The 15,739-nt window shown below is 36.9% G+C and overlaps 1 protein-coding gene across 3 annotated transcripts in view; it reads left to right on the forward strand.

Annotated features, from left to right (window-relative positions):
• Positions 1-15,739, forward strand: part of SLC4A10 (solute carrier family 4 member 10) — a 265,490-nt gene that overhangs the window by 191,130 nt on the left and 58,621 nt on the right. For all 3 annotated transcript variants that reach the window (XM_034785814.1, XM_034785813.1, XM_034785815.1), the window contains exons 7-10: positions 6,909-7,000; positions 11,157-11,314; positions 13,805-13,892; positions 14,866-15,012. In XM_034785814.1, the coding sequence (XP_034641705.1) occupies positions 6,909-7,000; positions 11,157-11,314; positions 13,805-13,892; positions 14,866-15,012 (485 nt within the window). The remainder of the gene's footprint in view (positions 1-6,908; positions 7,001-11,156; positions 11,315-13,804; positions 13,893-14,865; positions 15,013-15,739) is intronic.

A 15,739-nucleotide genomic window follows, 5' to 3' on the forward strand; every position in this document is an offset into this window, starting at 1 on the left:
TGTAGCTTTTTGTATGCTTTTATAAATATTCAGGTTTTATGAAGCTCCATGTTTGATTTGCCTTGATTTCTGTTAGTTGTACCTTGTTCTTTTGTGGTTACTGTGCTTACTGTGGTTGTTTTTGTCTTTCTTTGGATTAAAAACAAGGTTTCTTGGATAAATATTGAGTACTGAAGATATCCTGAATGCAATAACTTTTGGGTTGAAATTTTGGAAAGCCATAGTATATTGTAGCTTAAATTCTCTTTCTGAAACTCTGATTTTATTTGGTGTAATTAGTAGGTTTTCTCAAAATACTGAATTCTCAGGTATCTTTTAATATAGGCATCTATCAATGCAATATAAAAATGGACCCCATTTTAATTCCTTTTATATATAAATGGTTTAGTTTTGCATGAAATAATCTATTTCTTTTGAGTTATTGTTATTTCCAAAAATTGAGCATGCCTTTATCTTAAAAGCAAATCATTTTCTACATAAAATCATGAAGCATATTTCATTGTTTTGGTGTTGGCATTTTAATTAAATAGATAACCCCTAAAACCTATTTAAACATGAGTGTGTCTGTTGAAATGTTTAAGTTCCTGTGTGTCTGTGTGTCTGTGTGTGTGTGTGTGTGTGTGTGTGTGTGTGTGTGTATGCTGAGTATTTCAGTTAGATAGCATGTTACAGCTGATTGGCAGGTACATGCTTTAGAAAATCTGCAATTCTCTTTGATTTCTCAAATAGAAGACTATAACTATTGGAATGTTGGTGCATACTGACAGTAGAATAAATCCAGGCGTTGATATCATCATTAGATTTTTAAGTGTTCTGTCTATACTTCAATGCTGTTAAAGAATGAAATTCTGGTCGTTCGTCCCCCCCACAAACAAACACACACACACAAACCCAAAGTACAAATAAAAGTGTTTGGCTTGACAGAGATACACAGGTGTTCCTGGAGGGGAGCAGTGGAATCATCTTCTTCAACCTGAAGACAGGACATAGAGCAGCTGCATGAATGTGGTAGTTGCTGTGGCTAATGGGCTGTAGTTGTGGCTTGTCCGTGTTCCTACTGCCTAGGTCCCCACCATTCCCATTGATCCAATCACAATATTGCCAACCCCAGGAATTCAAAAATAGTGAGTCAGACCCCCCAGAATTAAGCACATTGCATTCTCTTTATTTGCTGTCTGGATTTTCTGCCTGTAGGATCCACTCGATTTGCATTTTCAGATCTTCTCCTTGGCTACGAGGGCTAGCAACTTACTATTTTACTTAAATGAAGGCTGTACCATACATGGAAAATAAAAATTAAAGTCTTGTATTGGCATGCAAAAAGAACAAAAGCCATTCACAAACTCCACATACTGCTAGGGCCTGTTGTGTTTCCTGTAGTGTGCATTTCTGTTCCCACAGGGAGTTATTAGACACAGTTCTTAAAGCAAGTGTTTAGACCATTAAAACTTGACATCACGTTAGCTGGTTAGAGGCTCCCAGGTTGGGGGTGTGATTCCCATCTCGAGAATTCATACTCACTGTAGCTCTCATAGAATCTTAGAAATGGAGGATTGGAAGGGGCCTCGAGAAGTTACCAAATCCAGCTCCCTGTGCTGTGGCAGGGCCAAGTAAACATAGATCAGCCCAAACAGGTGTTTGTCCACACTGTTTTTAAAAAAACCCAATATCCCTATTCCATAGCATAACTACCCTTATAGGTAAAATTTTTCCTAATATCTAACCTAAATCTCCCTGGCCGCAGATTAAGCCTATTACTTCTTGTCCTACTTTCAGTGGACATGGAGAACAACTGATCACCATCCTCTTAATAACAGCTCTTAACTTATTTGAGACTATCAGGTCCCCCATCAGTCTTTTTTTCTCAATACTAAATATGCCCAGTTTTTCTAATCTTTCCTTATAGGTCAGGTTTTCTAAATCTTTTATCATTTTTGTTGCTTCCCTCTGGACACTCCAATTTCATAGAATCATAGAATGTCAGGGTTGGAAAGGACCGCAGGAGTTCATCTAGTCCAACCCCCTGCTCAAAGCAGGACCAATCCCCAGACAGATTTTTGCCCCAAATGGCCCCCTCAAGGATTGAATTTACAACCCTGGGTTTAGCAGGCCAATGCGCAAACCACTGAGCTATCCCCCCCTCCCGTTAAAATAAATATATGGAGATATGCCTATTTCATAGAGCTAGAAGGGATGGGTCATTGAGTCCAGCCCCCTGCCTTCACTAGCAGGACCAACTACTAATTTTGCTCCACCCCTAAGTGGCCCCTTCAAGGATTGAGCTCACAATGCTGGGTTTAGCAGGCCAATGCTCAAACCACTGAGCTGTCCCTCCACATCCTTCCTAAAGTGTGATGCCCAGAATTGGACACAGTACTCCAGCTGAGGCCTAACCAGTGCCAAGTAGAGCAGGACAATTATCTCCCATGTTTTACATGCGATACTCCTGTTAATACACCCCAGAATGAAATTAGCTGTTTTTGCAGCTGCATCACATTGTTGACTCTCTTTCAATTTGTGATCCCCAGATCCTTTTCAGCAGTACTTCCACCTAGCCAATTATTCCCTATTTTGTAGGTGTGCATTGGATTTTTTCTTCCTAAGTGAAGTACTTTGCACTTGTTTTTATTGAATTTCATCTTGTTGAATTCAGACCAATTCTCCAATTTGTCAAGGTCATTTTGCATTCTAATGTTGTCTTCTTAAGTGCTTGGAACCCCACCCAGTTTGGTGTCATCTGTGAATTTTATAAGCATACTTTCCACTTTGTTAGCCAAGTCATTAATGAAAATATTGAATAGTACTGGACTCAGGACTGGTCCCTGTGGAATATCACTAGATGCACCCTCCCAGTTTGACAGGGAACCATTGAATAACTAGTCTTTGAATACAGTCTTTCAACCAGTTGTGCACCCACCTGTTAGTAATTTAATCTAGACCACATTTCTCTAGTTTGCTCATGAGAATGTCATGTGGGACAGTGTCAAAAACCTCACTAAAATCAAGATATAGCGCATCTACTGCTTCGCCCTATCTACTAGGCTAGTAACCAACCGAATTTCCTTGTTTGACAGGGCTATTCCTTATCACCCTATTATCCTCCAAGCACTTACAAATTGATTGTTTAATAATTTGTTCCAGTATCTTTACAGCTATCAAAGTTAGGTAGACCAGTCTCCAATTCCCTAACCCCTCTTTGTTCCCCTTTTTAAGATTAGATATGATGTTTGCCATTTTCATGGAGAAAGAGAGCTAAACATGGAGTGTAGCTGTGGCAGCAGACGTGGTGGGATAGACTAGCGGTCCTGAGTACATACCTAAGGTCTTGGATGAGTACAAACTCAACACAGGTAGCCACTCCATTAGCTTGTGCTGCTGCAGCAACATTCTATTTTTAGCACAATAGCTCCACAAAAGCTATAGTAGGTATTTTTCCTTGAGCTGGGAATCACACCCCCAGCTCAATGGGTAGGTATTCACTTATGTGAAGTTTGAGTCTGCACTATAGCAGTTATAGAAGTCTGCACAGTGGGTCCATGTTCTTGCTCTGGGTTGTAGGGCATGATTTTATTTCTCCTGCCAAACATCTCTGCTCCCATTTACTCCATCTTTGTACAAGGGCCAGAATTTAATTAAAGAATTGCATTTCAGCTTTCACTTTATGGAATAACAATACAGATGTAAATACTAAGTTATGAAAAAAACTTTAGCTTCTCTCTCTCTCTCTCTCTCCCCCTCTAGCATACAAAATGTGTATGCTAATATCTGTAATTATACATGTTTCCTGTTTGCCTAGAAAAATAAATAATGAGCATTCAATCCATTTCACATAAACCCAATAGTATTCTTCCCTGAATTTGAGGAGATTATAGATCTTAAATTAAAAATCTAAATTTTACATTCTCTTGCACCCTTATGATTCCAACCAAATCATGAGGGTTGTTTGGGTATAACTGAGTGCAGAATCTGGCCCAGACATTTTGCAACACGTCTCTCTTCTGTGTTACATATGCTTACTAGTTGTGAAATTCTTCCCTGAGTAATGTAAACCACTGGAGATTTTTGTATTGCATTTATTCTTCATGCAGTCTATTAACTCATGTGCATACACAGCCCAACTCTATTTAAGGGTACCTTTAGCACTTAGCAAAGAGCTTAAGTGTGACGTAAGTGGTGCAAAGGCTTTCTGCTGGGCCTCTCCACAGGGGTGCATTTCACTTTAATAGAATGTAAAAAAAAAAAAAAAATGCAGTACAGAGTCACCAGAGAGTTTTACATTACATTATTGAAATCACCAAAATGGTGCAGAAATGGTATTCACATACTGTGGTTCTATAATCCAAATAAATTGAACACCATTGTCTAGGAGGGTTATGGTCTAAAATGATTCTAGTATATTGCTACATATCAAAATCCAGTTTTTAAAGTATTAAAACATAGTAATATGCAGTAATATATAGTATGAAGGGTATGAAGTTGTTATTTTTTAAAGTTACAGTTATAATTTTGAGACTGGCAAATTGAATGGCAGTTAATTAACAGTTTGCCCATTCATACCGAATATTTATAACTAGTAGTGGGAGAACCGTTTGGAAAAATTGTAGATGTTCCCCTGAAATATTTGTATAGATTAGAATTCTCTTAAAATCCTTGTTTTATGGGAAAATTTTCAGATTACAATAATCCATTAATCATCATCACATAAAAGTAAAATTAACTATCTCAGAATTGTAACCTGCTTGCTTAAATGCATCTTCTAGAACACTTGCTCTTTTTCTCCCTGTCTGTCTGGAATAGAGTTGATCAAATATCAGAATTTTCATCACATCATAAATTTCAATATTTTCAACCTTTGTTTTGGCAACATGGACATTCTCCTGTGGAAAACTTTGATTTTGTGGAAATCACATTTTTCTATCCAATAACTGTTGCAACAGAAAATCCCTGTCAGCTGTGCACTGGAACGCTCATTGATTGTGGCAGAAAGCTGGACATTTATTCTTTGTTCAGGGTTAAGGTATTTCTATAGTTCCCCACAGGATTTGATCCTGCAAGTTGCTTAGCTTTTTCTGATGGCAGCTGAGCATATTTAGGGGCAGATTTAGGCACCTAAAGATGCAGTGGGGATTTTCAAAAGTGCCTAAAAAAGGTTAGCTGCTTAGCTCTGGAGTACTTAAGTATATGCATCTTTAGGCACCTAAATACCTTTGAAAATCTGGTAGAACCTTGCAGGTTTGAGCCCTTTATTTCTTGAGATGCTCCTGATTTTCATTTCAGTGTCTCACCCTTACTAGACATCTTATTTGCTGCTAGGCTTTCAGTTGTCAGGCCTTCTTTTATGCACCCCTTAGATACCCAGAGTTTTCTTTTTGTGGCTAGGTTGCCCAATTTTCTCCCTTTCTGACATGCCACTTCCCATCCAATCAGTTCAACATTTTTCACCCAAGGTATTTATGTGTGTCTCTCCCTCCCCTCCAAGTCCTTTAAATTTTACAGATTGATTTGAGATAGGATTTACTCTAATTCTCACAATCAAACCAAACAAATTAAATGAACTGTTCTTTCCCTTCCCATTCCCTCCCTTCTCTTCCAGAGGGAGCTGAGTGTCCACATTAATTAAAATATATTTTAAATATATGGATGGATATTTTTCTCCCTTACATGCCCTTCTTCTGTTACCTAATACTCTTTTTGCACCTTCAGTGGCAAAACCCAACTATTTTACTGCAGGTATTATTATTCACACTTAGTTAGGTTTCCCCTACAAGAATATTAGTTTCCTATAGCCTTATAGCTTATTGTTTGTTTCTTTGTTTGCTTGTTTTGGAGACCTGTAAAACAACTTTTAAGTAATAATGTTTGTCCCTCTTCTTAAATGGCTAAAAATACTCGACTCAGTTGAGATTAATAGATAATTGACTATAACTAGAAAAGCAAAGGACGATATTCAAATGAGAAGATGGAAAATGCTGCGAGTAACACCAGGCTGAGAACCACACATCAGTACTCATTGCACTGGTCTACATAAGACTGTAAGAGCCATATTTCCATAAGACCATTGTGCTATACACACACACTAGTCTAAGGCCTTAATCCTGCAAACACATATCCCATGTATAACTTCATTCATGAGCAATCCCATTGGCTTCACTAGCACTACTAATGTAAATAAACTCATGCATGTGTTTGTTTGCATGATTATGGCTTATGTTTGAACACTTCTTCCTGTCTTGAGCAATTCTAATTTTTATAAATATGTTGTGTTTCTTCCTCCCTAGATTTTATTGGAAATTTCTTCATTTAAAAGTTTTGTTTTTCATTTCAATATTTTATTTAACAATTTATAATTTTTTTTGAACAACCTAAATTTCAATACATTTATTTTTCATAATGATGCTTTATTCTAGCTTTTGTTGTCATGCTAGTTAATGCCCATTTACACACATGAGGAAATTTATGTACATGGGGAGTCCCCTTTGATTCACTACTCACATGGACAAGTGTTTAGGACTGAGACCTAAAGTTGGCAGCTCCTCACATTGCTCAGGAAATTACCTTGGTAGATGTGGAACTGTTTTTTGAATAAGGATTTTTTAACGGAGTAACAACTCTTAACAAAACGTATACACTGTGAATGGCACAAAAATCTGTCCTCACAATGTTCAACAGTAGGTTTAAATTTTTCTAAAATGGATTCTCCCATCTCTAGCTGCAGCTAATGAATGTTATGTCTGTTGAGAATTTGGCTGTTGTTCTAAATACGTCTTTAATTTCACTTCCATTCTCATACACATGCAGTATGAAACATATGTGATACTCTAATTTAATTCTAACACTTGTTTCATAGAATGCTTCTGTAGTAATGTAAATAATTGTTAGTATTCTGTAATAACAATATTTTTTTTTAGCAGGTCAGATTGTTTCCCCACAGTCTGCTCCTGCGTGCGTTGAAAATAAAAATGACGTGAGCAGAGAAAACAGCACTGTTGACTTTAGCAAGGTAAGCATTTATTGACTGTGAAAAGAGCCTTCTGACTGACAAGTAGAAATTTTAAATAAAAAGAGTGGTTTGTGTTAATCAGAGAAAGCTCTAATGAAGTTTCACTTCAATATTATACATTGTCACATGTCAGTGCCACAACATACATAGGTTGCACCTACAATAAAGAAGGGTTTTAAACGTTTCCAATAAAACATTGTTAAAATATTGCCAACAGGCAATCACATTCCAGAAGATTAGACACACTTTTCATTGCATAACACTGTAAGGAGGCAACAGATTGTAGGGAGAGGTCTCAGAAATGAGTAAAGGGCTGACTAAGTAGGAAAGTAATTCAGATTGCTTATCATTCAGATTTAGCATGTGTTCTCTTGTGGGAATAATGTATAAATGTAAAATGCTCTTTTTGTAACCTGCTTTTGTGGATTCTGTGTGTCTGAAGAATAATTTGCTTTTGTTAAACATCTATAACTTCATAACATTGTGTCACGCCGAGATATTTCAATGCACTTTACAAAGTTGTATAGTAGCTCAGTAGTATGGTTTTTAATGACAAACTAATAATAGAAAGCAAGGAAACACAAGCTAGTCTTCAGTTTTGGTATAAAAAATGTCTCTCATCTTTGGAGAAGGTACTGCATGCCTAAAACAAACTTTCACATTAGGTACAGGCATGAGATAGGCATGCCAGCAACAGATGACTTCAACTGGTGCTTGGATGAATAAGAGTTAAGCAAATCAGGAAAGGTTATTAGAACTAAAATTCTAAAGGGATTTATACAGTTAGTAAAGAATGGCAATTTGAATCCGTTGTGGAATCTGACTGCCAGTCAGTATAATTGAGCCAGCACTAGAGTTATGTGCTCGCTCCATCTGGTGCCAGACCGAATCCTAGCAGCAGCAGTTTGTACCAGCTGAAGTCTGTCAGCTTTGTGTGCAGGGGCTAGGAGACCATTAAAAAGGGCAGTACAGTTGTCTATGTGGGATGAAACAAAGACATGAAAAGGACATTTGCATCACGAAGAGAGAGATGAGGCAGCACTCTGGCTGTCTTTCTACACTGGTTATAAGCAGATTTAACTACAGCAGAGACATGTAATTCAAATTGGAGGCCAGTACTAATCCTTTAAATACATAAATATATGTATCAGTAAACAAATGTATCCCTTTCTAGGGTATAACATTTTTATTCAATGTTGTTTTTAAAAGTGTTAATTGGTGCAAACTAATCTTCATTTTTTTTTGGTGAATGTTCTGTGTATTGAAATGTAACATCCATTGAAAAGGGTAACAATAAAAATAGATTTGTCTAACTAAAATTTTAAAAGAATGGCGATGAGACCAACAGCAACCTGGAGAACACTACACCACTTCATGTAATACTTTTCTCACAGTTTTCCATAGCCATTTTGAAATTTGAATGCCAGAACCCCCTGAACTCATAGTTGTGGGTCTTTAACTCCACAGCTTTCAAAATCAGACTCTGTTTTCTAGGTATGTTTTCATGCTGAAGGAAAATGGAGACAGCAGATTTTGAAACTTCATTCACCAGTTTTACACTGATGTGATATCATTGACTTCATCAGAACCATTCCGGATTCTCACTGGTGTGAGCAGTGGTGCTGGGGGGTGCTGCCACACCCACTGGCTTGAAATAGTAATAACAAACACCATGGTTTCCACCATCAGCATGCCCACTATAAAAATTGTTCCTGCACCCCTGGGTGTGAGAGGAGAACAAATTCCCACCTTTCTAGCTAACCTTAAGAACCCTCAATAAGTTAAACATCAGTAGTTGTTTCATGAAGTAGGAAAGAGACAGCTTTTGTTTACATGGATAAAATGGCCTCATGGAATTTTAACTAGAAGACTTTGGCTGTGAGACTTCACAGTCTAGAGGTATTCTTGGAACCCCAGCTCTTCAATTATAATATAGCAGCAGTTTATAGGAAATCTTTTTTCATTTTCATTTGGCCAGGAGAGTATGACTGTCTTCTTTTACATTCTTGCCACTATCAATGATGCCTTTCTCACCTCAGATGTGTGCTACGTGGGACAACACCTAAGATCCAGTCACAAACCAAAGTTAATGCGGAAAGCAGCAGTCTACCTGCTCTGTGGAGTTTCTTACCTTGAGCACATGACACTAATGCTCCATGATCTGTCCCAGCTGCCTAGTTGTCTCTTGATTAAGTTTAAGGTGTTGATTTTAACCTATAAAGCCCTTGAAATCTGCCTACTTGAGCGAGTACCTTTCTCCTCATGTAATATTACCAAACTGCAGGCAATAGAGGAACTCCAGCTGGAATCGCCTCAGTATAAACTGTTTACCATGAAGGGCTCCCACTCTTAGATCTTTTGGTCTGAAATAGCCTAAACATGGCACACTGCAGGGCTCCTCTACCTATTCAGATTTTGGGGTACATTAAGGGGTTCTTGTTTGGGATTTTGATTTCATCTCTAGTTAGTTATTTTCTGGTTTTGGGGGTGAGGAGCAGCTGTTGTTTCAATTTTTTGTGATTTTGTAATTTTAATTCATGGCAAAAGCCCCTAGAGACCATGATAGGCAAAGTATTTTAAAAAATAATAAAAAAGAGAAAAAGATCTTTTCTCAAGCATCTGCTGAGACTCTGGTAGCTTAGTCCTCTGAAAAAATACTCAGACCTTTCAGTCTACTAGTCCTTAGTCCTTCATGTTGGTTTGTCAGTTGTCTAACACACTGAAGTATGATTCATGTTATCATAAAGAATGCTTATGCTAGATTGGGGTAACATTAGAAACATGGCTTTTTGGGTTTGGGGAAATTTTAAAAATATATTTCATAACACAGGCAACTCTGTTTTGTCTAAATTCTGAGTAAGTGCCAGAGCCATTTGCAAAGAAAACAGTTTTCTAAATATTACTGAAGACTATTTACACTAGTACTGACAGATGGCTGTAAGATAGACATTAAAATGGTCCACTTTAACAGTTTATATTGGATTTGGTCACTGTTGTTGTATTTAGATTAGTAAAAGGAAAGCAAATGACAAAACCATACAGTCTGAAATTCTTAGGCAAGACTAGAGCATTATGAAGTCAATTATACATGTTTTATATTGTATTGCTATCATTATTACATAATTACATTTAGAATGGTATTGGGGAAGTAATACATAAATATGAGTCTGAATATCAGGCAAATAACTATAGACTATATAGAAATAATGGTGCAATCAAGATACATTAAAACTCATTAGATTGTTAAAAATGACGGTTTGATATACACCCAGCACATTTCAAACCTAAAATAAAGTAAAATAAAAAGTTGAATGTTTGAATGTATTTAAGATGGGTCTGACTCTTGCCAAAAACTTGTTCCAGTTGGGCCTTAAGGAACCTTTATAAAAGGGATAATCAACCTGTGATGCCATTCAGTAATGGCATGGCTTCTCCATCTCTTCAACATTGAGTACCATTGCATTGTAGCTTCAAACTTATTACCCCACTTCACTCTTTAAAATACCCTAGCTAGACAGTTATGTTCATAGCTTATTTTCTCATGCTCAGAAGGTTGGAAAACATCTTCCTCCAAGCCTGACAGCAATAGTGCTTTGTGATTTTTGGCTGATAGGAAACAGTCATGGAAGGAAGATGTCAATCTCCCATCTTGTTGGGACTCTAGCATGGCAACCTCATCCACTGAATCCAAGTTTCCTACACGCTGCACCTGCTGACAAAGCCAAGGCTTTGCCCTCTCATAACTACTGTTAATTAGCATAATAAAGAAGATAGCAGAAAACAAAAGATGGTGTATTTCCTGTTAATATTTGCTTTGGCCCTGTAGATAAAATATTTAGGATACGTTAAAAGTTGTTTGTGCAGCAGGATTATCTATATTCCCTTTGCACAGTTGGGCAAATGCTAAAGACTGATAGTTATTCATATTACCAAGAATCATTCGTTTATTTCTCTTTTTAAAATTATTCAAGAGAAGAGAACACCGCAAGTAGACTGGTTAAAAATCTCAGGCAGCTGGTCGTACGTTAGGTGGTGACCGAGTGAAGATACTCTGTGTCAATGAAATAGAGAGAGATCGTTATGTACGTTAGTTTTTCAGACAATATATCAAGCTCTTTCCTTTGAACTTTGCTGCTGTTATTCTTTTAATTATTAGGTTGACCTACACTTTATGAAAAAGATACCTCCTGGAGCTGAAGCGTCAAATATTTTAGTTGGTGAACTAGAGTTTTTGGATCGTGCCGTAGTTGCTTTTGTTAGATTGTCCCCTGCAGTATTGCTTTCAGGACTAGCTGAAGTTCCAATTCCAACAAGGTAAGTATAGATTGTGCTAAAAATATAGATGGTAGTTTATTCCATTTCATATTTTTCTAAATTGCATCACATGTGGATGTGGATGGGAATCATCCTTTAGCCCTGTTTTTTATCCAGTTACAAATTGAATTATTACCTTATAAGAGGGGCAGGCATCTTTCCTTTCTTCCTTTAAATAATGCATACTTAGGTTAATTATTGGACCTTAGGCCTGTGTGCCCTTTTCAGAAGTAGAAGCAGAAGTGCACTGTTTCTGAAACTGTGATGAACAGATTAGCATATTTGAATTACAGACATTTCAGATGAATTGCTAAGAAAGTGAAGAGGTAAACAGCAAAGAGGTTGATCAGGTTACCTGGGAGCTATAATTGTTTGCATAATCCTGCATAACTTTTCCTGGAGGGAGAAATGACAAAAGAAATAAATACATTGGTATAAAGGATAGAGCCCATTCCAATTCTTTATTAACATAGCATTGTTCAAGAGCAATAGGTATCTGGAGTAAACAGCTGAAAAAGAGAGAACTGAAGGGGGCAATTGGATTCCAGTACCCACAAATTTCACCACTGCTCCTCTCATAGTTTGTTCCCCATGATTAGACCCCTTCCCTTTGCTTCCTTGGATTTGACTTGTATTCTCCCTTTCAGGGGAACCTGGAAGGGGGGAGAAATGAATTCTTTTTATTTTATTGTCTAAATAATTTTAAAAGTGAAGTAAAAGGAGGGAGAAATTTCCCAGGAAACTAAACGTTGAGGATGCTACCACAATATAAACAATGATATGCTGATACAAAACGTAGTTATTTGTGAAAGATTAGAACTAATTGGGATTAACACAAATGTATGTGAAATATTAATAATTAACATTTAATACATTAATAATTAATATTTAATTAAACGTTAATATTTAGTTACTTTTAATATGAGGGCCTAATTATGGCCCAACTAATGTGGTGGTGCAGAGTCATTGTGGGTAGCGAAATGGTCAGAGAAAGTTTTGCCCAGCCACCACATCGCCTTCTTGCACAGGTAGGCACAAAATGGGGTGTGGAGTGAGCAGAGCCTTAACCTCACCCCACTAACGTGCCAGATAGCATAACTGCACCAATGCGTTGGAGACAGAACAGAAGCAGTCTATTCCCTTATCCAAGCAGTGAGGGAACCAGGAAGGAGATTGTGACTCTTGGTGACACAGCAGTGCAGTGCCCATTACTCTGAGCTGATGGCAAAATCATGAGTGTGTTCTGGATGATTAATTGTACAAGAACTCATGTTAGAAGTGCTCTGTTTAATTCATCATTCATTCTTTGCCATTTGCTCATTTTAAACAGAGCAGAAACAAAACCATCTGACTTGGGTGACCAATCACACTCTGACTATTCATTATTCATTGACCACTCCATAGTAATAATTGTTCATATAAATATTTGGTGAATACTTTTGAATAACAAGTATATTCACTGAATTCAGTTTCTGAGTGATTTGCAAGGAGATAAAAAGGCTAAATTCTTAATGGATAATTAGATCAGCCCTAATTGGGTTTGTCACTTTAGTAAACATGAACTTGGAAAACAAATCTGGGTGATGGTTGGCTAACTAGCAAATAAATGTGTGTGTGGGTGTGTACCTATACAGCCATACAGGGATGAAAACTCCACATACGGCATCTTCTTTATACAACTTGGCTCAAGAGCTGGTCAAAATATGACGAATATATTCTGCAAAAAACGGGAAAAAGCTTCTCAAAATTTTTGATAAAAAATTCAAAAACATTTTTGTTTCTGAAACTGAAAATGTTTTGGGTTTTGAGTTTTTCAGTTTTCTTTCCCTGACCCTTTTCTATTTTTCATTTTGCTGCTAGTAAAAGAAGTTTGGGTATTTTTTTTAATTGATTGGGAAAATTAAAGAAAAACCGAACAATTTTATTTTTTAAAAATCATCATTTTTTGTGAGAAAAAAGTTTAAAATGAAATTTTTTGTCAATTGCTCTATTTGGCAACCCTGTGAGCTCTTGGCAGAACGTTCCATAGTTCTGATACTTGAAAATAGATGTATAGGGAATAGCATAGAGGAGAACTAGAATCCTCTTAAATAGAAGACACCCTTTGTGTGTGTGTGTCTGTCTAGGGATAGGGTATCTTCCATAATTTTGCAAAAATGCTACATACTGATAAATATATGCTTCTGTCAAAAGTACTTTTGCCTAATTTTTAGGATACCCACAATTTAATTGCATGTTTGTGGAACCTAAGTGAGTTTGGGTATTTAAAGCTATTCAGGCCATCTCCTTGCATGGCACACATTTATGTAATGTTTTGTAATTGTATCTCCAATTTTAAATTACGGTGTAAGGATATTTAGAGAGAGACTATTTCCCCCCCTTCAGATATTACTTCCTCTAATCAATTTTATGAACTTTTCTGTGTTACATGATGTCAGTTTAAGTTTTCCATTCTTGAAATATCTGGTTTTTTGGCTTTTTTATGTGCAGATTTTTGTTTATTCTTCTGGGACCACTAGGGAAAGGCCAACAGTACCATGAGATTGGAAGATCAATTGCAACGCTAATGACAGATGAGGTATTTATTGATTAACTATAGTTTGTACAGTTATTTCAAACTGAGGATGACCCTAAACCAAAAAGTTCACCAGATTCAGTGCCCATATGTACTCCTGAAATACTCTGCCAACCTGCCTAATTAGTGGGAGCCCCCATCGTTTTAAGACAGTCTTTGAGAAACTCTCTTTAAAGGAAACAGTTGGCAACTACATCCTGATGTTAGCCCCTAGCTAATAAATATATAGGTCTGTGAAGTCATTTGCAGAGTTGCTGTAACATTTTAATGAAAATATTTTCTATAACTGACCTACCTGCAAGCTTCCTAACACTCCTAGGTGACTAGATAGCTGAAGTTCACTGCACTCAGGCACTTACTTTTGTCTCTGAACCCTTGTATTTTAGCATTTTCATTTTGTGGTGTAAGATTCAACAACATGATTATATTCCTACTGCTGCAGCCAAAGACAGACGTGCTTTTTTGATCTATCTGGCTTTTTTCAATAAAGTTGCACGGATATAACCAAAGATAGGATTTGAGCCTCCAATTGGAACATAGTTTAACCATTCTTATGATGTGCAGATGGAATTAGAATCCAGTTTATGATCCCATGGCTGTGATGGTTAGAGGAAGTAACTTTTGTCATTGAAGTAAGCAGATAGGTGTTGAGATCCAAAATTCACACTCACAGATCAGATCTGTTGAATAGGAAGATGCACATTTTTACACAGTCACTTTTCAGTGGAACAACCACACTTTTTTTTTTAAAACTGTAAGATACTTGGAAAATTCAGCGATTTTGAAGGGTGCTACTGCTTTCCACACTGGCTATCTTACTAGAAACTACAGCTAGTTCAAAACTGTGATTCATTTTAAAACTGGGGAAATAAATAAGTTACATACCATGTAGGAGAAGTAGATATCATGAAGGATTTTACACTCTTGTTTACATGTAAAATGAGAATCTCTTGTATTTCACTTTTTTTTGTCTCAGGTATTCCATGATGTTGCTTATAAAGCTAAAGATCGTAATGACTTGGTTTCTGGAATAGATGAGTTTCTTGATCAGGTTACAGTTCTCCCTCCTGGAGAATGGGACCCAACAATTCGAATAGAGCCACCCAAAAATGTTCCTTCTCAGGTATGCACAGTGCAAAATTAGAGTTTCTAAAAGTTTAGTGGCCTAGAAATGTTGTAAGATAAAGTCTTTTATTAATCTTCTATGACAGTACTTGTAGGCACCTGAAGTATGAACTTCCATGCATTACTTTGCTGTTCAACTTACTCAAACTGACCCTTGACTGTCAAGAACAATTCTCTGCGGTGCCGAGACTGTTGTTCATACTTAGTTCAGTTCCGGGCCTCTCCTGAGCAGAAACAAATAGTTGTATGAAACAGAACAAAACAAGTGCATTGATTTTGACTTTGTGTTACTTAGATACTAGAGTGACAGGTGCATTAGAAGTATCTGAGAGAGAAACTGCTCTCCAATAGGTCACATACTCATTTAATTATTTTGTGGGTGTAAAATGTCTGTTATTCATTTCTAAGCTGATCTAGTGATTTTTTAAAAAATCTAAAGGTCTTTTGTTCATGTAATCCTCTCTGGGCAAATTATGCTTTTATCTGTGTGCTGCTTATTCTATAGAAGAGCAGCCATAAGAGCCCTAATATCAATAATAGGATATCAGTAACACAAAACAAAATGCTGTACACACTCCTCCCTCTGGGGAGAGGATGAAAGAAAAACGTGACAGATGTTAGTCACGTTACTTAATGCACTACTGGAAGGCACAGAGATACTATGGTGAAGAGCACTATACAAGAACCTATATACAATAGTATAGACTAGAACAGTAAGTGTAAAT

This window comes from Trachemys scripta, chromosome 11 (genome assembly GCF_013100865.1).
Source record: "Trachemys scripta elegans isolate TJP31775 chromosome 11, CAS_Tse_1.0, whole genome shotgun sequence".
NCBI lineage: Eukaryota > Metazoa > Chordata > Testudines > Emydidae > Trachemys > Trachemys scripta.